Below are 26,077 nucleotides of genomic sequence, written 5' to 3' on the forward strand. Positions count from 1 at the left end.
TTTGATTCACCCATGAATCCAAAAATTTGCATTCTTAGAAGGGATATTGCTTCCTAAATTATGTTGAAAAAATACTTTCATTATCAATAAAAATCTTCCAACTAAAGTGCTGATTCCATGAATATCCCCCCCTTCTGTTTTTTCCTTCTAATTCTTTTTCTGTTTCTCCTTTGCTAGCATGAATTCTTTCTTTTCTTTTCCCAAAGCAAATTCTTTTTTGCTTTTCCTCTTACCCTTCTACTTCCTTATGTCACGCATTATTTCACCCACTTAAAAGACCAATACATTTACCTCAGTTTCCAATTCCCACAGAAACTTGTTCTCTAATTTTAATTTTTTCATTTTTAGAAATGAATACCTCTCACTGTAAGGCATTGTAAGGTTACTTTTTATCCTTTCAGAACATCAGTACTGTGGCAGTAATATAATTGTAGGGCTTCTATGCCAACACCCCCTTTATGTTCAATGTTAGGATGAAATTATGAACATATAACAAAGGAAGAAGAGGTCAACTTTGCCCAGCAAGAATAAAAAAAGGATATTGGCGCACTTAGAATGTATCTAGTCAGTATGTCATGGGGTATAGCAACTGGTATGGCCTCAGGCACCCTTCAAGTCTGAGAGGCACAGACGCAGTCCCCGGGGACTTTGTGCCTCTTGATAAGAAGCCACGTCAGAGAAGCTGAAGCCAATCATGTTGTGGGGAGGGCAGCATGAGGGAAGTGGGATTGTGGAGGCAAGTCAGGAAAGCTGGAGCTGACGGCAGTTGCATTAGGAAAATATGGGTTCTATCCCAGTAATGGTTGTTGTCCTTTATTTTCATAGAAGACCAAAATTACATCACTATGCTAGAGTCAAGTTACAATGTGTCTGACTGTGGTTGATCAGACTGATATGAGCTTGGAATGTTCTGCCACAGGTCGGGCACAAATAGTCCATGTGAACCTTTCGGGTAGATTCTCTAACTTTGCATATCTTGAGTATCACCGTAAAGCATGTCTATTGATTGACCTAGCAAGATTATTTTAAAAGGGGACCTAATAAGAACAAAACAAACAAACCAAAAAAAAAAAAAAAGGAAAAAGGTTTATTTTTTTTTTCCCATAGAAGCAGGGAATTTTTAAATCTCCTTTCAAAAGATCATCTTTAGCTGTATATTTCTCTTCAAAGGATAGCACAATCTTTTTTTCCAAAGTTCCTCCCTTCCTTCAAAGCCTTACTCAGGTGCCTCTTTTCTGAAACCTTCCCTGCCCTATCCCATTCCTTCCCATCCTCCCAGCTGAAAGATCTCTCCTACTCAAATTACTCCTGGTGCTTTGCTTGGATCTTTCCTTTACACTTATCTCACTATCCCTTATCATATTTATTTCTATGCTTGTCTTTCTCCACTTTAGATTCTCCTGAGAGCAGGGTATACTTTCCATCTATTTTTGCATTGTATCTATAATTAGTTTGATAAATATTTGTATATTTAAATATTGTACTTATAAATAAGGAGACAGATATTTTACAAATTTAGCCCCCTGAAATTCCATAAAACAAAAAAATGTTCTAAATATCTCACCACCATGTTTTCTGGCCTATTTGTAACTCTTGTTACAAAACTCTTCTAACCCCATCTACTAAATCTCCCAGGTCTTTATAGCCGAGATAGTTTTTGATGGGATCATTTCTAGTCATTCAAGTGCGGGGGGGGGGGGGGGGGGGGGGTAGGTTTGGAGGAGAGGATGGGTTGAGACTCTGTAACAGAAGTTCTTAACCTGTAGTTAACAAATTCCAAGGGGATCTGTGAACAGATTTGTGAGGGCCCATGAATTTTGATGAGGGAAAAAATTACATCTGTATTTTTACTAAACCCTAACTGAAATTTAGCATTTCCTTCAATTATTTAAAAACATTATTCTGAGAAGACAGTTGTATATGGGTAAAAGCTTGTAGTTAGGAAGTGAATCCAATGAAACAAACTTAGATCCATCACTCCTAGTTCAAATTCTTTAAGATATTTCTCATAACCCTCGAAGCCTTCTTTTATCTAGACTCAATATCTTCAGTTCCTTTTATTTTGCCCTGTATAGTGTAGTTTCAGGTCTTTTTGCCATCCTATCATCCTTCTCTTCACACAGTTGTCAGTTGTCTTCCATAAAGGGGATGCCCAAAGCCAAAGCAATATTGTATATGTGATCTGACCAGGGTAAAGGAGAGTGGGGCTAACCCCTTCTTCAGTCTGGACACTGCTTCACTTATGGAGAGGCATCGACATGATACGGTGCCATTGAGGGCTGACCTCAAAGTTAAGAAGACTTCATCTGTAAAAATCAATAAACCAAGCAGTCAATAAACACAATTAAGCGCCTACTATGTGCTGAGCACTGTGCTAAGTGTTGCCTTAGCTGGAAATGACACTCTGCCTCAGAGGGTTATTGTGAAACTCAAAACAGATAACATATAACAAACTTTGCCAATCATAAAGTGTTACTTAAATGTATAACGAATAGTTAGCAGCCTGACAAAGCTACCTCTAGCCTTTTAATTTGCCCTGCACGTCATGTTGTTGACTCACAAGCTTTCAGCATTTCAGCATTTTCACATGCCATATTACATCCCCAATACTATACTTGTGCCATTTTTTTTAACCTAAAAGTAGATATTCAACATTTAGCCTTCTTAAATTTCACTTTTCTTAGATTTACCAACTCATTCTGGCCTGTCAGGATCTTTTGATGTCCTAATTCTTTTTGTCCAGTATGTTAGCTCTTTCTTTATAGGTGGCTTCATATTGTCTGCACATTTCACAAACATATTCATCCAAGACATTGATAACCAGGTTGAATAGAGGTAGGGTCAAGAATTGATTCTTGGGGCACTCCACTAAAATCCTCCTGATTGGCGCAAATCTATTAATCATCATTTTTGGAGTCCAGGTGTTCAGCCAATTCTATATCCATTTAACTATGCTCTCATCACAAGATTTCTTCAGCCCTTGTCCACAAAGATATTGTTAATATGTGTAAGGTGCTTTGCATAACTTAAAGAGCTACATACATGTTAGTTATTATATTGTTGTTGTGCCAAATGCCATGCTGAATTCCAGACATATCATGCCTCCGTTATTTCCCTGATGTACCAGTAAGTAAACCTGTCAAACAAACGCAATGAGATGTCTAAAATGACTTGTTCTTAATGAACCAATACTGCTTCATAGTAATCACTGTTTCCTTCTTAAGTAATCACAAACTATCTGTTTAATAATGTGCTCCAGGAATTTTGCCAGGAATTAAAATCAAGTTCACCTTTAGTTTGAAGATTCCAACTTCTTGGCTTCCAACCAAGATGGCTGCTTGAATGGAAGTAGGTTGCTCAGCTCCTTACAACCCCAGTTAAGTATAGAAACCCAGGTACACCTCTGTACCATGATGTTATCAGAGGAGGACTTTGACAGGAAGATATTTAGTCCCCACTGAGAGCTCAGGGAGAATAGTCTGATGAAAAGGGAAGGAAGGCTTACATTAAACCACAGTGAGAAATAAATTTGCATAGGTACCCTGGTGCTCCACCATGAAGAGCCCTGGATTCCTAAACAATTCAAACTTTATCTATCAACACCAATGAATAATGGGAAGTTTGTAACCAGGAAACAATGAGATGGCAAAATTGACATTTGGGGAAAGTTAATCTTCAATGTCTTATGTAGTGTGGATTAGAGGGGAAAGAGACTAAAATGAAGGATGCTTAGCTGTTGCAGTTGTCCGGATTTGAGGTAACAAGTCTTCAGGTAGCAGCAATGGAAATACAAAGGAAGGAACACAAAGGATAGGCGTTTCAAAGGGGAAAATGACCAGAACCTGTCTGATAAAATTGATAACTTACAGTCTAATGAAATTCTTTTAAGAATTAGGAATTTTATGTATATATGTGTATATGTATGTATGTATGTATATATGTGTGTGTGTGTGTGTGTGGTGTGTGTATGTGTATATACATACTATGTATGTCCATATCTACATACATATACATGCATATGTATGTAAATAATCCACACTTACCATATTTCACCACATAATCGTCACACCCTGTTTTTTTAGTCCAAAAATTGGTTTGTAACCTTTCATCATGGAATTGTTGCATGGCATAATTCTGTTCATCACGCTGCTTAAAAAGTAAACAGAGCAGCAATGTATTTATTGGTGGCATAGGGATACGCATTTATCTCTCACACATTGCAAGCTTCGAGCCTAGAATTCTCAGCGTGCACATACTGTCAGTATATTTCTGAAAGCTGGCTTGTATGGCTTGTTTAGAGCACTGCAGTACTAACGGTATTGTCACTCAACCCAAAGAAGAGCCGTAGGCACAAGGGGACTGGGCAGGCAGGCAAAGCTGCCATGAGAAAGTCATGTGATATGGTAAGACTTGCATCTTCCCAATTTTAATGTATATTCATGAGTATTATGTGTATCCTAATCTTGTACCAAAGACAATTTAGTAATAAATGATTTTTAAGTAATACTAGCACAATTTTTTAAAGCTTCACATAATGGTTGCACCCCACTTTTTTACAAAAAATGTGTAATTATAGCCTTCTTGGGTAAGGTAAGGGGGAGGAAGATGGGGAAAAAGAACAAAGTAAAAAGAGCACAGCAGAGAACAAAAGAAAACTTACAAGGAAGCAAAGAAAAGATGGAGAGCTCTGACCACAATGCTTAGTATTTATTATATAGGCTTTCATGAAATGGAGATTTATTGTACATTTTGAATCCTCTTACATTCTGCTATGCACATGGCAATGCTTTTTTTTTCTTGTTTGGTATTTAAGTTTTAATATATAAGTTTATGTTTCTTTTTCTTTTTTATTGTGTATTTAAGTTTAAAATTTAAAGAAAAAGAATTTGGAATTGGGGGGAGGCAGAGCCAAGATGGCAGAGAGGAGGCAGGAAGTTGCCTAAGCTCTCCCCAGTTTCCCTCAGAAACAATGTTAAGTCAAGCTTCTAAATTCTGGAGCAACAGAACCCACAAAAAGAAGGAGTGAAACAATTTTCCAGCTTAACATAACTTAGGACTTCAGGGTCTATCTCACTTGGGTAAAAGGGGAGCACAGCCCAGCACAGACAGTATCCATGCAAGCCAGCAGGAAGCTCTTAGCCATAACACAGATCAGTAAACGAGACCCCCTCAGTCCTGGCGCAGCAGCCCCGCAGTGAGGCCTCCAGCCTCAGCATGGAAGGCAAATTGTGAGCCCCAGAACCTTGACACAACAGATGCAACTAGGAAGGGCCACTCCCAGCCCAGTGGGCAAGTCCCAAGCACCTGAAGGCCCAATATGGACAGCCAGTGACCAGGCCCCTAGTCCTCAGCATAAGAAGCTTGGGATAGTGCCCCAGGGACAGAGCTTCACTTTAAAAGTCACAAACAGGCTGGAAACTGAGTAAGAAACAGAAAAGAGCCCTGACCATAGAAGGCTACTATGGCAACAGGGAAGATCAAAATACAGACCAGAAGAGGACAATGCCTACATGTGAAGCCTCAAAAGGGAAATGTGAATTTGTCTCAAGCCCAAAAAGTCCTCTTGGAAGTGCTCAAAAAGGATTGTAAAAATCAAGTAAGAGAGGTAGAAGGAAAACTGGGAAAGAAATGAGCTATGCAGGAGAATTATGAAAAAAAAGAGTCAACATCTTGGAAAAGAAAGCACCAAAATTAACTAAAGAAAACAACTCCATTGGCCCAACGGGGGGAAAAAAAATTCACTGAAGAAAGCAACTCCTTTAAAAGTAGAATTGGCCAAATGAAGGTACAAAAGCTACTGAGGAAAATAATTCCTTAAGAACCAGAATAGGGCCAAGTGGAAGCTAATGACTCTATGAAACATCAAGGATCAGTCAAACAAAATCAAAAGAATGAAAAAATAGAAGGCAATGTAAAATACCTCATTGGAAAAACAACCGACCTGGAAAATAGATTCAGGAGAGATCATTTAAGAATTATTGGACTATCACCTACCCAGCAAAACTGAGTGTAACCCTTTAGGGTAAAACATGGTCATTCAATGAAATAGGGGACTTGCAAGCATTCCTGAGGAAAAAGACCAGAGCTGAATATAAAGTTTGACTTTCAAATACAAGACTCAAGTGAAACATGGAAGAGGTAAACAGGAAAGAGAAATCATAAGAGACTTATTAAGGTTGAATTGTTTACATTCCTGTGGGGAAAGATGATATTTGTAACTCATGAGTCCTTTGTCAGTGTTAGAGTAGTGGGAGGGGAAAAAAATTATATGTATGTATAGATAGATAGATAGAGGGCACAGGGTGAGTTGAAGATGAAGGGGTGGTATCTGGAAAATAAAATTAAAGGATGAGGGAGGATTATACTGGGAGAAGGAGAAAGGGAGAAGTGGAATGGGGTAAATTATCTCACATGAAACAGACAAGAAAAGGCTTTTACAGTGGAAGGGAAATGAGGGAAGGTGAGGGAATGAGTGAATCTTATTCTCATAGGATTTGGTTTAAGGAGGGAATAACATATACAATGGGGTATGGAAATCTATCTTACCCTACAGGAAAATAAGGGGGGAAGGGGACAAGAGAGCAGGGGGTTGATAGAGGGGAGAGCAGATTGGGAAAGGGGATAATCAAAAGCAAACACTTCTGAGGAGGGACAGGGTCAAAAGAGAGAATAGGATAAATGGGGGGTAGGATAGGATGAAGGGAAATATATTTAGTTTTTCACAACATGACTACTATGGAAGTGTTTTGCATGACTACACATCTATAACCTGTACGGAGATGCTTGCCTTTTCAATGAGGATGGGTGGGAAGGGAGGAAGGGAGAAAATTTGTAACCCAAAGTTTTAAAAACACGTGTTAAAATTTAAAAAAAAAATTTGGAAAAAATTTGGGGAAAAAAAAAGAATTATTGGACTACCTGAAGGCCATGATTTAAAGAAGAAGAAGAAGAAGAAGAAGAAGAAGAAGAAGAAGAAGAAGAAGAAGAAGAAGAAGAAGAAGAAGAAGAAGAAGAGAAGGAGAAGAAGAAGAGCCTGGACAGCATCTTTCAAGAAATTATCATGGAAAACTGCCCTCATATCCTAGAACCAGAGGGTAAAATTATCATTGAAAGAATCCACCAATCACCTCCTGAAAGAGATCCCAAAATGAAAACTCCAAGGAATATTGTAGCCAAATTCCAGATTTATCAGGTCAAGGAGAAAATACTGCAAGCAGCAAGAACAAAACGTTTCAAATATCAAGGAGCCACAGTAAAGGTTACACAGGACTTACCAGCTTCTACATTAAAGGATTGGAGGCTTGGAATATGATGTTCCAGAAGGCAAAGGAGCTTAGATTACAACCAAGAATCAACTACCCAGCAAAACTGAGCATAATCTTTCTGGAGAAAAGATGGACATTCAATGAAATAGAGGGCTTTCAAACTTTGCTGATGAAAAGACCAGAGCTGAACAGAAAATTCAAACTTCAAATACAAGACTCAATAGAGGCATAAGAAGGTAAACAGGAAAAAGAAAAAAAATATGTTATTTAATAAGATTTAAACTGTTTTCCTTACACAGGAAGATCATACTTGTAACTCTTGAGTACTGTATTTCTATTAGGAAAGTTAGGAGTATACATAGACAGAGAATATGGATATAAGTTGACTTTGATGTGATAATATTAAAAAAAAAATTAAAGGGTGAACAAAAAAGATTGTACCAGAAGAAGAGGAAAGGGAGAGGCAGAATGGGGTAAATCACATGAAAAGGTACACAAGAACAGTAGAAGAAAAGAATGGAGGGGTGAGCATTGTTTGAACTTTACTCCCATCAGATTTGGCTCAAAGAGGAAATAACATACACTCTCAGTTGGGTAAAGAAATCTATCTTACCCCATAGGGAAGTAGGAGGGGAAAGGCGAAAAAGGGAGGGTATGATAGAAGAAAGGGCAGATTAAGGGAGATGGTGATCAGAAGCAAAACTCTGATGAGGAGGGGCAGGGTGAAAGGAGAGAGAAAAGTATAAACGGGGGGAAATAGGATGGAAGGAAATAGACAGTTAGTAATCATAACTATGACTGTGAATGGGTGAACTCTCCCATAAAACAGAAACAGATAGCAGAATGGATTAAAAACCAGAATCCTGCCATATTACAAGAAATACATTTGAAGCAGAGAGATATACACAGAGTAAATGTAAAAGGTTGGAGCAGGATATGGTATGCCTCAGCTGAAGTAAAAAAAAAAAAAAAGAAACCAGGGGTAGCAATTCTGATCTCAGACAAAGCAAAAGCAAAACTAAATCTAATTAAAAGAGATAAGGAAGGAAACTACATCTTGCTAAAAAGGTACCACAGACAAGAAAGTCATATCAATACTAAAAATATATGCACCAAGTGGTATAGCATCCAAATTCTTAGAGGAAAAGTTAAGTGAGTTACAGGAAGAAATAGACACTATTATACTAGTGGGAGACCTCAGCCTCCCCCTCTTAGACCTATATAAACCTAACCACAAAATAAACAAGAAAGAAGTTAAGGAGGTGGATAGAATTTTAGAAAAGTTAGATATGATAGACTTCTAAAGAAAAATGAATGGGGCTAGAAAGAAATATGCCTTTTTCTCAGCAGTACATGGCACCTACACAAAAACTGATCATGTATTAGGGCATAAAAACCTCATAATCAGGGGCAGCTAGGTGGCTCAGTGGATAGAGCACCAGCCTGAAGTCAGGAGGACCTGAGTTCAAATCCGGCCTCAGACTGAACACTGGACACTTACTAGCTGTGTGACCCTGGGCAAGGCACTTAACCCCAATTGCCTAAAAATTAAAAAAAAATTAATAATTTTAAAAATCCCTAAATCACTAAAAAAAACCCTCATAATCAAATGCAGAAAGGCAGAAATTATTAAATGCATCCTTTTCATATCATGATGCAATAAAAAGTATGTGTAATAAAGGGCCAAGGAAAGACAGACTAAAAACTAATTGGAGCTAAATAATCTAATCCTAAGGAATGAGTGGGTCAAACAACAAATCATAGAGAAGGCAGGGAGGGAGAAAAATTTGGAACTCAAAATCTTATAAAAGCAAATATTGAAAACTATCTTCACATATAATTGGAAAAAAATACTATTAAAAAAAGGGAATTTGCAATGATATGATTTCCAAAGATTCTCTGCCCCATGAATCAGAATTCTGTAATTGGAAGGAACATCAGTGGCCATCCAATGTAGCCCACACCCAAGAAGGGGTCTGTATGATAACACTCCACAAATAGCAATCCAATCTCTTCTTGAAGACCTCCAAAGGAGGTAAGGGGAACCCACTATCTCCTGAAGCCACCCATCCTCTCTTAGATAACTCTACTTGTTTCCCATCATCAAACCTAAATTTGTCTTTTTTGTGATTTCTACCTATTGTTCCCAGCTCTTTCTTATAGGGCCAAACAGAACAAGTCTAATCTTTCTTCCACATGACTATTCTTCAAATACTTGAACCCAACTAGCATGTACTCTTTGAAGCTTTTCTTCTCCAGGCTAAACATCCCCAATTCTTGCAACCAATCATCCTTGGAAAATGACTCAAGACCTTTCACCATCTTGTTTGAACTCTTCTGGACATTCTCCAGTTTATCAAGGTCCTTCTGATAATAATTCCCCTAGAACTGAACACAACAGAAACAGATGCAAAAGTGAAGAAGTCTCTCCCATGGGGAGCTTACAATCTACCAGAATACAGTAACTTCACAGATAAGTAAATACAATACAAGAAACATACAAAATAAATAATGTAAAGTGGTTGGGGCAAAACAAATGCAAAGTGGTTAGGGGCATTAGCAACTTAGGGAGGCAGAGAAGGGCTCCTGAAGATGATGGCACTTGAGTTGGGCCTTGAAGGAAGATAAGAGCTTCAAGAGGTACGGGTGAGGAAGGAGAGCATTCTAGACTTGGCAGACAGCCCAAGCAAAGATGGAATATCATTTGTGAAGAACAGAAAGAAGGCCAATTTGGCCAGAATTTAGAGTGTGCAAAGGGAAATAGCATGTAATCAGTCTAGAAACATAGACTAGAGCCAAATTATGAAGGACTTTAAAAGCTAAATACAGAAGTTTATATTTGATTCTCTAGGCAATGAGGCATCTCTGTAGCTTCTTGAACGGAAGACTGAGATCATCAGATATTTGCCTTAGGAAAGTCAATTGAGCAGCTGGCAAGAAATGAGAAGACTATTTCAGTGGTCTAGGCAAGAAGTGAAGAGGGCCTGGTCTAGGGATGGTGCTGGCATAAGTACAGAAAAGGGGGAAGGATTTGAGAGATTTTGATGGAGTTGAGAGAACTTAGCAACTGATTGGCTATTGGTGATAAGTAAGAGAGTGAAGAATCCAGGAAGATGGCTAGGTTGTAAAACTGGGTGACTATAATGCCCTCAAAAGAAATAGAAGGGTTAGGAGGACTGGTGGATTTAAGAGGTGAGTTCTTTTTTGGATACATTGAATTTGAGATGTATATTGGAGTTCCATTTGGAGCTGTCTAACAGTGTGAGATGTGGGATTGGAGCTCAGGAGAGAGATGAGGACTGGACTTGAGAATCTTCAACATAAAGATGATAAGTGAATCAACGGGAGAGGATAAGATCACCAAGAAAGAGTGTAGAGAAAGAAGAGGAGAGGACCCAAGATGGAGTCCATTGGTCTACACCTATGCCAGGGAGAGAATCAGTTATGCTTCAGACCAAGATGGCTACCTGAACAATAGCAAATGTTTGTTAACTGAGACTGCCTTCCTCCCTTGTACTTACTCCGGAAAAATCTTCAAGTTCATAGGATACCTGATATAAAAGAAAAAAACAAACTGGAAAACAAGTCAAGAAAAGATAATTTGGGAATTACTAGATTCCTTGAAAACTGTGATTTAAAAAAAAACTGGAAATTATATTTCTTTTTTTTATTTAGAATTTTTTTAGTTAAGCATTTACTTTTTTTTCTCCCTCCCAATTTCCCCCTTATAATAAATATGTACAATTAAGACAGACAAATTCTCACATTGGCTAATTCTGCATCTTGATTGGCTAATTCTATATCTTGAGTCCAGTGCACCATATCTTAAGAAATTGTAAATGAAAGCTACCTAGATTTATTAGAACCAGAGAGGAAAGTAAAGATGAAAGAATCCACAAACCTTGTCCTAAAATAAACCTCAAAAGGAAAAGTCCCAGGAATGTCATAGCCAAAATCCAGAACTCTCATATAAAAGAAAAAAAAAAGACTTCGAGCATCCAGAAAGAAGCAGCTCAAGCATTAAGGAACTATAGTTAGGAACATACAAGACTTGGAAATTTCTATTTTAAAAAAGAAGAGATCTGGGAATATAGTATTCAAAAGGGAAAAAGATAGGCTTGCACCAAGAATAACCTACCCTGCAAAGCTGAGTATAAATCTATAGGGGGGAAATGGATCTTAAAATAGAAGAGAAGACTTTGAAAAGCATTCCTGATGAAAAGACAGGGCTGAGTAAGAATTTTGAAATGCAAACACAAGATTCGAGAGAAATCTAGAAAAGTAAATTCATTTGAGCAGTTGGAAGGAGGTATGTAGTGGCGCAGTGCTAGCGTTCTAATACAGAGGGAAGTAGCAAGTGTTCCCTAACCACCTTAGTATCTTCAAAGGGTATTGAGTGAGTTAACTAACAAAAACAGAGGACCTAGGGGGTGGACTGGTTCTGTTCTCAGGGTTTAAGAGGGAAAAGAAAAGAAAGAATAAAAAAACACACAAGTATAGAAAGGAGAAAGACAGAGAATTTGTCATTCCTCATAATTGGGGCGTAGAGAAGAGCATACATCAAAGTCAACAGAAAAATAAGTGGAGACTGGGAAGGAGAGTGGGAAGAGTGAGTTAAGAGGAAAGCTAATAACAGAGAGGGAATAACCACCAGCAAAGTGAATTGGGGAATTAAAATGGAAAAAGCAAAGAACTAGAATATAAGGGGATGTCTGTCAATTGGGGAGTGGCTGAATAAATTGCAACACATGAATATAATGGGATATTACTGTAAGAAGTTATGAAAGGGATGATTCCAGAAAATCCTGTGTAGTATCAATTAAGGTAGAGTGAAGTGGGTAAAATCAGGAGAATAATTCACACGATGACAACTCTATAAAGAAAACAAATTTCAAAGATTTAAGAACTGTGATCAATACAAAGACCAACCATGTCTCCAAAGGACCTGTGATCAAGTGGGTTACCTATTCTTGACAGACAGATGACAAACACAAAGTACAGAAAGAGGCGTACATTTTTGGACATGACCATGGTGTGAATTCATTTTGCTTGACTATGTTTATTTGTTACAAGAGGGTTTATTTGTTTGTTTTTTAGAGGGTTAGCCAAAAAGCAGGTCACTAAAACATTTTTAAAATGCACAGGATGGAAACAGAAGGAAGCACATAAGTAGTGCATAGAATTCCTTGGAAACTTTCTCTTTAGAGCAAGTGATATAAAATGAAGATTCGTTTCATATAGAAACTGTGTGCATGGAACTATTCTGGTTTTTAATGTTTAGGTTCAGAAAAATAATTAAAATAATTATTTTTAAGAGAAGTTATGTAAGGAAGAGAACAACAACAAAGTAGGGTCATGAAAACCCACCAAAGAGAGACTGTCCAGAAGACAGGAGTGTGTAACCATGATAAATACTATAGGGAGGTCAAAAAGGATGAGAATAAAGAAAAAAAGACCACTAGATTCAGCAGTAGATTATTTGAACTCATGAAGATGAGCCTTCCTGATTCCAAGCCCAGTACCCTATCCACTGCACATCTCACTGCCCTGAGAAACATCACTCCAAGCCGCTGTTGTTCCTTGCTGTCTTCTGCCAGTCTTTAGCTGTAACATAGCCTTTTTTGTTCAGCAATAGCCCCATCACTGAAAAACCTCATGCTATTTTTATTTCTTTTTGATAACTCTAAAGCAACTAGCCTTTAGGGATTTAAAATCTGAATTTTAAACTGCTTTTCTTGGGCTACCTTGTTGGGGTTTAGGAGAAAATGGCTGAAATTCAGTTTTGTATCAGTTGAAACTAGTAGAACTTGGAGTGAAAAAAATCCTTTCAATTTTTTTCAACTCTCATGATGTAGTTGTGGTCTATGGGCTGGATCACAGGGCTGGATGAAAAAGAGAGACAAAGGTTGGTGACCATCATGCTATTCCTCCCCTCTGGATACAGAATTAGAGAACCTGAATTTGAATCCTGGTTCAACTTCCTGCTATTTGTGTGACTTCCTGGGGCCTCCATTTCTTTACCTCTAGATGAAGTGATTAGACGAGATTATATAGATTTATAAAGTCCATCCCAGCTCCAGAATTCTGATCTTATGAATCAGTGTACTCCCTGCATCAGGATCATAGGATTTAGAGCTAGAAAGAATCTTAGATATCACCTCCCACTCTAACTGCCTCATTTTATAAGATAAAGAACTTCCCATGTTCATTTGCCCATTCAAATCACCTCATTTTCCTTGGGTCCCTTTTAGTCTTCTATGATACTTTACATATTTGTGTGATCAAAGTTATTTACCTTTTTGGGAAAAAAAAGCTTCAATGTAAAGAATATAAAAAATAAAATTAATATTGTATAATTGCAATGACTAAGTTTGTCCCTAAAATTGAAATAAGAAAATGTCTCCTTTCCCCCACTTAACTAGAGAAGTTGGGGACTGTGGATGAGGAACTTTGCATGTACTGACAGATTCAATAGCTATATTGCTTAATTTTGTTGAACTTTCTTTTTTTTCTTTTCTTTTTCATTTTTTGTTACGTGGAGTAAGTCCCTGGTTTGGAGTAGGATTGGAAGGATATATTTGGAAATGAAGGTGATGTAAAAACAAAAGCCATCAATAAAGTTTAAAAAATAATGTTTATCTCAAATAGATCGATTTTTTAAAATCACTTGGGGCAATTATTTTCCACTGAGAATTCTCCTTTTGGGGATGAGGTTTATATATTCAAATAGCCTATATTCAAATGAATGTGGTACTTACAGCTTTCTCAGTCAGGACTAACCCTAAAAAGGTTCCGGATGTTTGATGGTACCGGGCTGCACTTGTATGGATGTGGGAAAAACAAGGTTTTAAAAACCAAACCAATCCACATGGTGTGTTCCTAAGTCTTATAACCTGAGAGTGATAATGTTTTCAAAACACCTGCAAAAACAAAGATGCAAAAGCCACCTCCTTTCCTACTTATTGATTTAATTTGCACATAAATTCTTAGCATACAGGATCTGTTTGACCCATTGAACTTTCTGCCACTCAGTGCTCTAATAATAAGCCACATGTCTCACTCGGGAAACAATTGTAGATAAGCTTAATCGACTTTGCTCCTTCCGTAGAACCAGGGAGGAAGCAGCAAAGTCTCAAACGTTGATAATGTTTCACTAATTCCAAAGTAGACTGCCGGGGGACTGCTGTGTGACGGGTGTCGAAAAAAACAGAAGCATTTTAAAGGTGAGACCCAGGGGAGTAAATTACTTTCAGAAAAATTAGATTAATTGTTTTAAAGTGATACAGACATTAACTTGGTGAAATCTTTTCTCTTTTGGGACACAAATCTTAGCAAAAAAAAATCTTTAAGAACTAAAATGTTTGGTATCAGAAGCAAGCAAGTTCTTTTTTAAAAAAACTTAAAATTCTTTTGGTTTGGATATGCATCTTTCTATTTGCTTCTAGCTTGAAAAATGTTGCTGTATGTGAATAATATAATTCATTTTCCTTTTGTTTTTTTTCCAATAGGCATTATGAAAAGCTCTTACCTCAATGTGATCACTGTAGCGCTCAGTCTTTATTTTACCAGAATAGCAGCAACCACATCGAGAAAACTTGATAGTCGGTCTCACTCTGAATGTCGATGGAATGGGGACCTTTTGATGGATTGTTCTTTTACTGGAAAATCTGATATGCCAATGGCTATACCACAAACAGTGACCACAGTGGATTTAAGTTACAATTCCATTAGAGCTCTCTCAGTGTCTAACACGGAAAAGGAAGATTGGACCATAAAACACCTGAACCTTAGTAACAATAGGATATCTGAGCTAACTTTCAGCTCTTTTATGTGTTTTCCCTCTTTGGAAATGTTAAACCTGAATGACAACGAAATCCACTCCATCTCTTTGGTTCTACAGAGACATAGCAGCTTATTGGGGAAATGCCCAAGCAAGGGTTTCAGAAATGTCTTTACATCTCTCAAAGTTTTGTCAATTCAAAGAAATCATCTTAATGCTACTCCTGGGGGTAAGTGTAAGTATGAAAAATAGAATGCAGTATGCAATAAATGTGTCCACTTGACTTAGGGTGCCTTTGTGTAAATATGGGTCCATACTAGCTTTCAGTTCTACTTGCATAGAATTAGACCTGAAAAGAAAGCAGTCTGCTGTCTTTAGAGCAGGTGTGGTCTTTAAAAGAAGAGTCTTAAATTTAGTATAATTTTAGTGCTATAACTTAAAGGATTTATAGATATTGGTTTTCTTTCCCATGATATAAATTTCATTCTTGATAATGTCAGCTTCTCAAAGTACATTAGGAAGTATATGACTGCTGGATTTTAAATTGCCTTTTATGTGATCATCTGTTAATTACTGAGTATACCAAATTATCCCAGTGACAAAAGGTTCTAAAGAAATGACTAGGTTTGGATCTGAATCATTTGACAGAGAACTGGATTTAACTTCAGTGTTATTACTAAAGAGAGCATTTTCGATTTTCTTATCTTATTAGGGTATATTTATACCACAGCTTGCCCAGTGGTCTGGAGATGAGGATCAAAAATATGATATTTCTGTCTGTTAGTATGTAAGGTACCTTTGCCTGTTGAATTTTCTTCCTCTACTTGCAGAACAAACTTACAGAAATACATTATGCTGTCAAAATGTAACAAAATCACAATCCCATACCCATCTCTAATTCCTAACAAGACTCTAGCCTCCTTCCATAACAAGATTACCCCTTCCAGGGCTCCAATCTGATAGTAAATGTTCTAAGTAATAAATGGTGTTTTTACTGATTCTCTTGGGAGACTATTCAATAATGCAGTGTTTTATTCTAGGAAACATATCTTACTATTCAGTCTAAATTTGCCTTACCTTCTTTTCATTACATTATGTTATTCACTTTACTATACTTTTTTTTGGTGGGGGGTGGTAGGTTTTGAGATATTTACATATTCAGTCAAAATTTATTAAGCATTTATTATGTGTAAGACACTATGCTAAGCATTGAAGGGCATGCAAACAAATATTTATTAGAAGATTACCATCTTTTCTCCATCCCAATTTGTACCCATTAAACTTTTCCATTGAGTTCTTATATTCCATTTTCTGTTTTTTATGTCTTCCCTCCAAACTTGCTTTTAGCATCTTTTGGATAATGGTGGCCTAGAGTTGAAGAGATAATTATTCTGGGGATAATATCAATGGAATTGTGTAGAAAAGAATGGCTTCCTCCTTCCCTGTCCTTTTGGGACATAACTTATTGACCTTTCTCTTTTATATGTCATGGAATGAGGTCAGATGTTTTGTTTTCTTTTCTTTTTAATAAGGTGGTGGGCCCTTTTCCTCCATAGCCTGTGAAGGGTATATTTATTACCCTTTGCTATACTGATAATCTAGAGGTTGTAGTGCTAACATTTGGACATCTCAGACATCAAATACCACTTTGCTCTGCACCAGTCTAGTATATGTAATCAAAGAGCCCTGAATCTGGACTTAGAGGGCCTAAGTTCAAAATCTAACTTATTGTTGTACCTTGAACAAGTTACCGAACTTCTCTAGTCTCAGTATTTTCTGTAGTAATTTGAAGTCAAGACTATGTAGCATCAGCGGCATCCCACCCATTTCCACCCCTCACATGTGCAGCAATTCACAAAGCTGTCCCAAGTTCAAGACACTTAGAACATCCTCATCAACTCGAAACCACAGTTCATGAGCCCTTGTAAATGTAGTTACTTTTGCCAATAAGGCAGAAGACATAAGTAGTTCAAATTGAAAGCATTTAATGAAATAGTACAGAAAGTACAGTAGTAATAGAACCTTTGCCTCCCCCTCCACCCCAATAAAATTAGGTCACACTTTCCTAGATATACACATGCCATCAATGGGATGAAAAGTCCAAACACTTTACACCAGAAATACTAGGAGGAAAATACATGATGAAAGGAAGGAAGGAAGGAGGGAGGGGAGGGAGGGAGGAAGGAAAGGAAGGAAGGAAGGAAAGAAAGAAAGAAAGAAAGAAAGAAAGAAAGAAAGAAAGAAAGAAAGAAAGAAAGAAAGAAAGAAAGAAAGAAAGAAAGAAAGAAAGAAGAAGAAAGAAAGAAAGAAAGAAGAAAGGAAGAAAGGAAGAAAGAAGGAAGGAAGAAAGGAAGAAAGAAAGAAAGAAAGAAAGAAAGAAAGAAAGAAAGAAGAAAAGAAAGAAAGGAAGGAAGGAAGGAAGGAAGGAAGGAAGGAAGGAAGGAAGGAAGGAAGGAAGGAAGGAAGGAAGATAAGGGGATTTTAGGCTTGAGATTCTTTGAAATGAAGTCCAAATAGAAGCCCTGGATTTAGTTTTGTATATACAATCACTGCCATGATTCTGCATATAATTCATTTTCAGGCCTTTTCAATTCCTTGCATTTTTATGGTTTTAATTATTTTTCCCTAATTGTACTATCTGACATTAACCCAGGGTAATTTTGTTGTTTTTTATACATGCCTCTGTGGCCAAATTCCCATTTATGTTTGTGTGGCAAGAACATTTTAGGGAGGCAGGGCTGGTAAGAGAGAGGTGCTTCCTAGAGCCCCTTACTATAGAGCAGGAGATCTTAACTTTTTTCGTCTCATAGACCCCTTTGGCCGTCTGGTGAAGTTTATGGATCGTCTCAGAATAATGTTTTTAAATGCATAAAATAAAATACATAGGATTATAAAGGAAACCATAATTATCAAAACTTTTTTTAAAAAGTTCATTGACTCCAAGTTAAGAATCCCTGCTCTAGAGAATAATTGCATGATCAGAGCCATCTCTGGTTTCTCCCAATGGCCATTTATGCTATTTTTAGTCCCCACCCCACCCCACCCTTAGAATATAGGAGTACTAAATGTTATCACCATAATGACCAGCCACTTCTACCGAGAGAGTTTCAAAGAGGAAGAGGTGGAGTGACTGGATGAGTCAACACTGGAATGATTTGACTGCAGCACTTACGTAGTTCTTTCTGCATGACTGATATTCATAGATATTGAGTGGGAAAGGCCCTTTGACATCATCTAGTCCAACCCCTCATTTTACAGATGAGGTTAAGTGATTTGCCCAAAGTCACCCATCTAGGAATCTGCAGAGCTAAGATATAAACCCTGGTCTTATGAATCTAAATCCAGAATTCTTTTCATGGCACCACAAGCTTAGTCATATATTTGGAATAATTTACAGTTTAATTACAGTGCCTTTGAGTCTAGTTTATTCAGGCCTCCTTTTTTGTCCTTCCATGCATTTTTGTTTACCTTTTTTTCTCCCTCAGATGTGCCTTTAAAAATAATTATCCATTAGGCATCCTTCTATAGGGAGGCTGCCATGTTATAATGGAAATAGGAATACTCCTAGAACGAGAAAAAAAAAGAGTTTGAACGACAACACCGGCACTTTCTAGTTGTGTGACTGTGGGTAAGTCAGTCAGTCAACAATCAGTTATTAAGCAGTTATCATGTGCCAGATCCCGTGCTCAGCACAAGCAGAAAGACATTCCCTGTCTTCAAGGAACTTACATTCTAATGAGGGGAAGATTCACATAAAACCAAACTGAAAGGGGAGAGGGAGAGATGGGAATGAATACCAGGTACCTGAACGGTGCCCTAAATAGAGTAATTCAGAAGCTATGCCTGTAAAGGAACGAAGACATGGCTGGCCTGGGCACCTTCCTTAAAAGAAGGCCCTGGAGGAGCTAGCTAAACCAAGGGAGAAGCCAAGGTAGAGGCTACTTCCAATGTGTGAATTCCAGGGCCAGAGGGATCTTTTAGGAGGAAGAGGTTTCTGGGGTAGGTAGAGAAAGTCTGGGGTATAACCTGGAGAGGAATAAAGACCAACAAGTTAATTAATTTAATTTAATTATTAATACTTTAATTAATATTTAATACCGATAATTTACTTAATTTCTCTCAGCTTTACTTTCCCCACCTGTAAAATGAGAATAAGAATACTTATACTATCTAGCCCATGGGATTGTTCTCAGGAGAGTATTTGACAACCTTTAAAGGATTAAATAAATATGAATTATTAGTTTGCATTACAATAGATCTCCTTGACCTAAGCTTGAAGTTAGCCAAAAGGATTTAGAAGGAAATGGTGAATCTAATTTTTTTCTCCCCTAACTAAAAAATAGCTCAGAAAAAACAAAATAGTTTTGGTAGGAATCACCACTCAATCATTTTTAAACAAATTAAATATGTTGTCACAAAGTTAGAGGGTTGATGTGGAGTAGTGGATAGAGAGTCAGCCAGGAAGTTAGGAAGTTCTGGGTTCAAGTCACTCCCTCATACATATTGACTGTGTAACTCTGGGCAAGCCACTTACCCTCTCGATGTAATCAATCCTCTGAGCTCATAAATTGCAAAGAAGTTGTTGACCTACAAATCCCTATACTAATAAAAACCCTGGGTCCAATCCGTATCCCTATTACAAACTTAACATTGAATACCAAAGCAAGCTTGCTTAGTAACTAGTTAGATTTAAATTAATTCATTTCAGTAATTTGTCCTCTCATATAGTCATATCCACCGTGTCACCTCGCATTAGCTCACAAAAATCTTCCCATATTTCTGTATTTTCCTCCTACTCTTAATCACCCTATAGTATTCTCTCACATGAAGGTACCACGATTTATCTAACTATTTCTCTGTTATACCCAGCTATGTTCATGTTTGAGGACAATTATTTGGGTATGCTCCTGGAAAGGAGCAGGGGGGCAATCTGGGGAGCTTAGAAAACTAAATCAGTTTGATAAGTATAACTCATCTTATAGAGTATATACATGTGAGCATACCTCTCTCCCATAGTGTGTGAGCCTGCCTTTTAGCAACTTAGAGAGAAGACAGAGATTGGTTTTTCAGTGACTTACCCCCAATATTATTGGTGGGCTGGAATTCTAGTCAGGATAACTGGACTATAAAAGAGACATATGGATTGTTTCCTGCCTTTTTTGCCTTTTCATCTTTTTCTTTGCCCCTTTCTTCTGGAGCATTATAAGAGTTTGGGGAAGGAATTTCTCCCTTCCCCTCTCCATCCCTCTCCTACCAGGGGCAGCTGATAGCAGCTTACAGCAAGACATGACAGAGGGAAATAGGCTTGTCCATATGGCCTGAGAAAAGTTCAGCTTTTCCAACAAGGTGTAGCAATAGCATGGCAATGACAAAATTACTGCAGAAGCATATAGTGAAGGGAGATAAAGGAATTCACAGTGTTCCCGAACTCTAAGCTCTTGGGTAGAGGGGGAGAAATTTCTCTTTGCAAGGCAATATGATCTAATCTATCTTCATAGGCCAGAGAAGTAACATTTCATTGGTAGATACAACCTTGTGGGTAACCTCCAATTTAAGAGTTAGAAAACAGTTTTTCTGGAGAAAGAGATTTCCTGAGCTGAAGTCTTCTTGGAAAAATAAGATAATTGCTCACATGGCCCTGTAGTTGGAGAAGCTAAGAGAGTTGAAGCCATGTCATTGAGTGGAGAGTAGGATATTGGGATTGCTATTTCAGTGAGTTATTCAAAAAGTGCAAATATAATGGGAAGGTATGCTTGTTCCAAGGTATGTTTGCTTAAGGTAGAAATCTAAACCACAGAATGGCACAGGTCTTGGGGGGGACTTTGTAAGTCTCTCTGGGAAAGAAGGGTTTCCCTGGAATATCAAAGCATTACCCCAGTGGCAACCCTAAGGTCAATTTCCTTCCAAGGGGGAGCTTATGGGCTTCTTTGGGTCCTTCGAGTGCCTTTTGTTTTTTTCTGTGTATACTATGACTACTATGTATTTTCTACATTTTCTCCTCAATGAAATATAGATTGTCCTTTATTCGATATGCATTTGTTTCCTTGAGGGCTTGTTTGGGAGTTGGGGATCCTTTTTATCCACTTTGGTGGAAACCTAGACATGAATTTTTCTGGAGTAAACTCCAGGCAGGGGTAATGAACCCCAAAGAAAAAATTGACTTCTTAGGTCAGCCCCAAAGACTAAACCTGGTTTTTATGAGGTCAGTCTGGGGCTGAGGGGAGGAGAGAAGGATAAATAGGGACCTCAAGTCACAATCCAAAAAAGAAGATTGAACTTACTTTGGTGAGAGTTTGTACGACTCTGTGTTCGTCCAAGTAAATTATTTGTTGAGGACACCCCAGCACACAGGAATCAAGCTTGGTTCAGCTCCATTTCTGTCCCCATTTGAAGCCTCTCCTGATTCTCCCAGGTCTGAGTGCTCCCGTGTCAAATTGTCCTGTATTTATTTATATGGGTACATGTTGTGTCCAACTGACAAAATATAAGTTCCTCAAGGACAGGGGATCCTTCATTTTTTGGTCACAGTGACCCTACCCTTGAGCATAGTACCTTACACATACTTCACAAATGTTCAGTGAGTAAGTTCAGATAGCTAATACTCATGGGATATATACATCAGTTTGTATAGTCAGGAGACAGTACTGCACATTTCTAGAAAATGGTGATGGTCTTTATGTACTGGTAACAACCATTTATTTGGGTAAGAAGCTCTGTACCTGAAGAAAGACTGAAGGTCTGAGTTTTAAGCCTCTCATCTATTAGTTATATAACCTCAGACAAGTCACATAATACTGAATATTTCCAAAGCACTTCATGACTGATGAAGCACATTCCTCCCAACCCTCTAAGATAGTCAATGTAAATATAATTGCCCTCATTTTTATAGACTTAAAGAGAAGTGACTTACCCAAGGTCACACAGCTTGGAAGTATCAAAGCAGCAATCTGAACTCAGATCCCTTTGATACCAAGCCTAGCACCCATTTCCCTATACCACAAAGCTCTTCAGCTATAAAAATGAGAAGGGTTAGGCTAGACTGTTGGTGCCAAATTCAAATAGAAACAGGGCCACTAAGACCTGCTGTTGCATACTGACTTAGAAAACCATAAATTAACAGCATCTATGTTTTACTGTCTTTTTATTTTTTGTTAAGTTTTTCCCAATTATATTTTCATTCTGATTAGATTTAATTTCCCAATTACATTTTAATCTGCTTCAACCACACTTCTAGACTAGATGCCCCAAGACCCTTTCCAGGGTCTGACATTTTGTGATTCTAATTCTGTAAAAAGGTGATCTCACTCAACAAAACTCATTTTTAAACACAATGTCACCTGTTCCCGACCCAATGACAGCTACTTTCCTGAGCTCTGTGACAGCTGTGATACTACTAGTATGTTGCTTGTTTGGACAACACCCAGGGAAAGAGCTGGCACGTGCAGCGGACAGAGGAGAAGCCTATGGTGAATTTAACACCAGGGATGCACCAGCTTTTGACTTACACAGGCTTTTTGACTGTGGTATTCTTAGATCCCCTTCCCCCAGTCAATTTAAAATAGTTTTAAATAATGGAATCGATCCCAGGTCAGATTGTCACAGCTTCAGCAAACACTCCCTTCCAAGTGCCTGCAGGAGACTTGGCAATGTATTAGCCAACAAATATTTTATTACTCCAGTTAAGTTTATAGTCTTCAAGCAACCACCCAGAACTAAGTGAACATTAGAATCAGAGGGTGAAAATTGTTAGAAATAAAATGGGATGATCACTTAACTTTGAATCCTTCTAGAATAAAATTGAAGCATGCTGGGATGTTTAACCACTGGCTTTTCAGGGGGGAAAATGTACCCATGACAACTTTTAAGTTTAATCTGCATTATTAGCATTTTCTTGATCATTTTCTTAAGTACAAACCAGTAGGTCAAACTGAAATAGAAATGGATCCCTGGAGGCTGCATATTGACTGAGAAAACCATAAATTAACATTATTTATGTTTTGTTGTATTTTTATTCATTTTGTTAAATATTCCAATTACACTTTAATCTGATTCTGTCTAGACACTCCTGAGGGTCCAAATCACTGTTCTAGATAATTAACAAAACAGTAAATCAAGCCCTGATTCGTAGCATTTGCTGATATCATCGCAGGGGTGAATGCTCCCATCGGAAAGTTAACAATTGGCTCTTGGTCTGGTACAAGCCAGCTCCAGCCCGCCTTTGGTTGTTCTGCAAAAGGAAGATGTAGTTTTTAAATTTATAGGCTTTTGGCTACAAGTGGTTCCTCTTTTTAAAAACTGCATTTTCCTAATTGCTGACAAATTGGTTATTGTTGTTCAGCCATTTTCAGTCATGTCTAACTCTTCATGACCTCATTTGGGGAGTTCTTGGCAAAGATACTGGAGTGGTTTGCCATTTCCTTCTCTAGTTAATTTTACAGAGGAGGAAACTGAGGCAAACAGGATTAAGAGACTTGCCCAGGGTCACACCACCAGGCAATATCTGGGTCTGGATTTGAATTCAACTCTTCCTGACTCCAGGCCTGGCACTCTATCTACTGCACTACCTACTAGCCTTGACAAATAATGTTAACTCTACGAATAATTGCTTCCAAAAGTCAGCACTGAGTTACTATTGCCTTTACCATGTGATATGTGGACTCATGAATTTTAATTCAATTCAGTGAACATTTTTAAAAGGATCTACTATGTGCCCAGCACTTACAGATGCTAGGAATACAACGATAAAAATGAGCAGGGACTATGGAATGTGCCCTCAAGAAGCTTATGTTCCAGTGGGGGGACAAAGGAAGGAAGAAAGAGGACATGTACCAGCTATGTAGACAACAAGGTAGGAAGTGGTGAAAGCAAAGGAGAAAGGAGACCAAGTGCTTCCAGAGCCTTTGAGGAGAGAAGGACACTTGAAGCTGGAAAGGAAGTGATGCCTGAACAGAGCCTTGAAGGCCGAGGAGGATTCTAAGGTTGATTTAGTGAAACTCTCCTCAGTGAAGATTTCCAATAACATACGTTGTTCACAGGGCACTTCTAATCCCCTTCCCTCTCTTGTTCCCAGTGCTCTTTGGACCTGACATAATTATATCTTCATCCCATTGGTTTGTGGTTCAGATCACTGCAACTACTTCATTAGCCAAAGAAAATGTTTACTAAGGGAGTGTTCCCTCCTTAACAGAGAACCTCTTGGGATATTTTTCAATTAGGTTAGAACCAAGTGGAATAATTTTTTTCAATTCAGTTCAGCACACATCATTTATCTAGCAAACATTTATTAAAAAAAAACTCCTACTGTGAACAAATCTCTATATCAAATTAATCATGACATTGTTCAAAATGTCTCTTTGACGTACTCTTTCTCTTCTATCATCTGAAATTCAGGTCTCTTTCACCTCAGTTACTATAGCATCCACTTCTTTTTTTACATATATTACATACCACTTGCTTTTATTTTTAAATATATAATAAATCAGAATGTAACTTTCTGTTTTTTAAATAATTTATTTTTAGTTTTCAACATCTACTTTAATAAGTTTTTGAGCTTTAAATTTTCTCCCCCTCCCCCAAGATGGCATGCAATCTGATATAAGCTCTACTTATAGATATAATGATGTATAGAAGAATTAGAATAGGAGGAACCATGAGAAAGAAGTAATAAAACAAAACAACAAAAGAAAGGAGAGCAAATAGTATGCTTCCATCTGCATTCAGACTTATATAGTTCTTTCTCTGGATGTGTATAGCATTTTCTATTGTGAGACTTTTGGAGTTGTCTTAGATCCTTGCATTGCTGAGAAGAGCTAAATCTATCAAAGTTAATCATCACATAATGTGGCTGTTACTGTGTACGATGTTCTTCTGGTTCTGCTCATTTCATTCAGCACAGGTTCATACAGGTCTTTCCAGTTTTTTCTGAAGTCCACATGCTCATTATTTCTTATGGCACAATAGAATTCCATCACATTCCTATACTACAACTTGTTCAGCCATTCCCCAATTGCTAGGCATCCCCTCAATTTCTAATTCTTTGCCACCACAGAAAAAGCCACTATAAATATTTTTGTACATGTGGGTCTTTTTCCCATTTTTATGATCTCTTTGGGATATAGACCTAGAAGTGCTATTGCTGGGTCAAAGGCTATGCACATTTTTATAGCCCTTTGGGCATAGTTCCAAATTGCTTGCCAGAATGGCTGGATCAGTTCACAACTCCACCAACAATGAATTAGTCTTCCAATTTTCCCACATCTCCAACATTTATCATTTTCCTGTTTTGTCATGTTAGCCAATCTGATAGGTGTAATGCGGTACCTCAGAGTTGTTTTGATTTGCATTTCTCTAATCAATAATGATTTAGAGCATTTTTTTCATATGACTATAGATAGCTTTAATTTCTTCCTCTGAAACTGTCTATTCATATCCTTTGACCATTTATCAATTGGGGAATGACTTGTTTTTCTTATAAATTTAGCTCAGTTTTCTATATATTTTAGAAATGAGGCCTTTATCAGAGACATTGGCTGTAAAAATTGTTTCCCAGATCTCTGCTTCCCTTCTAATCTTGGTTGCATTGGCTTTGTTTGTACAGAACCTTTTTAATGTAACGTAATCAAAGTCATCCATTTTGCATTTCATAATGTTCTCTATCTCTTGTTTGGTCATAAATTCTTTCCTTCTCCATAGATCTGATGGGTGAACTATTCATTGCTCTACTAGTTTGCTTATAGCATCAGTCTTTATATCTAAATCATGTACCCATTTTGACTTTATCTTGGAATAGGGTGTAAGAGGTTGGTCTATGCCTAGTTTCTGTCATACTATTTTTCAGTTTTCCCAGTAGTTTTTGTTAAATAGTGAGTTCTTATCCCAGAAGCTAGTCTTTGGATTTATCAAATAGTAGATTACTACAGTCATTGACTGTTGTGTCTTGCATACCTAACCTATTCCACTGATCCACCACTCTATTTCTTAGCCAGTACCAAGTAGTTTTGATAATTGCTGCTAGGATCTGATACAGCTGGTC

At 37.7% G+C, this 26,077-nt stretch overlaps 1 protein-coding gene across 1 annotated transcript in view; it reads left to right on the top strand.

Annotated features, from left to right (window-relative positions):
- The first annotated feature begins 14,175 nt into the window (after nt 1-14,175).
- LRRC66 (leucine rich repeat containing 66) overlaps nt 14,176-26,077 on the top strand; it is a 31,843-nt gene continuing 19,941 nt past the window's right edge. Inside the window, exons 1-2 of the mRNA XM_020990245.2 lie at nt 14,176-14,488; nt 14,774-15,274. Coding sequence (XP_020845904.1) covers nt 14,779-15,274 — 496 coding nt within the window. The 5' untranslated portion in view covers nt 14,176-14,488; nt 14,774-14,778. The remainder of the gene's footprint in view (nt 14,489-14,773; nt 15,275-26,077) is intronic.

Source organism: Phascolarctos cinereus, unplaced genomic scaffold (assembly GCF_003287225.1).
Source record: "Phascolarctos cinereus isolate Bilbo 61053 unplaced genomic scaffold, phaCin_HiC Scaffold_9;HRSCAF=440, whole genome shotgun sequence".
Classification (NCBI taxonomy): domain Eukaryota; kingdom Metazoa; phylum Chordata; class Mammalia; order Diprotodontia; family Phascolarctidae; genus Phascolarctos; species Phascolarctos cinereus.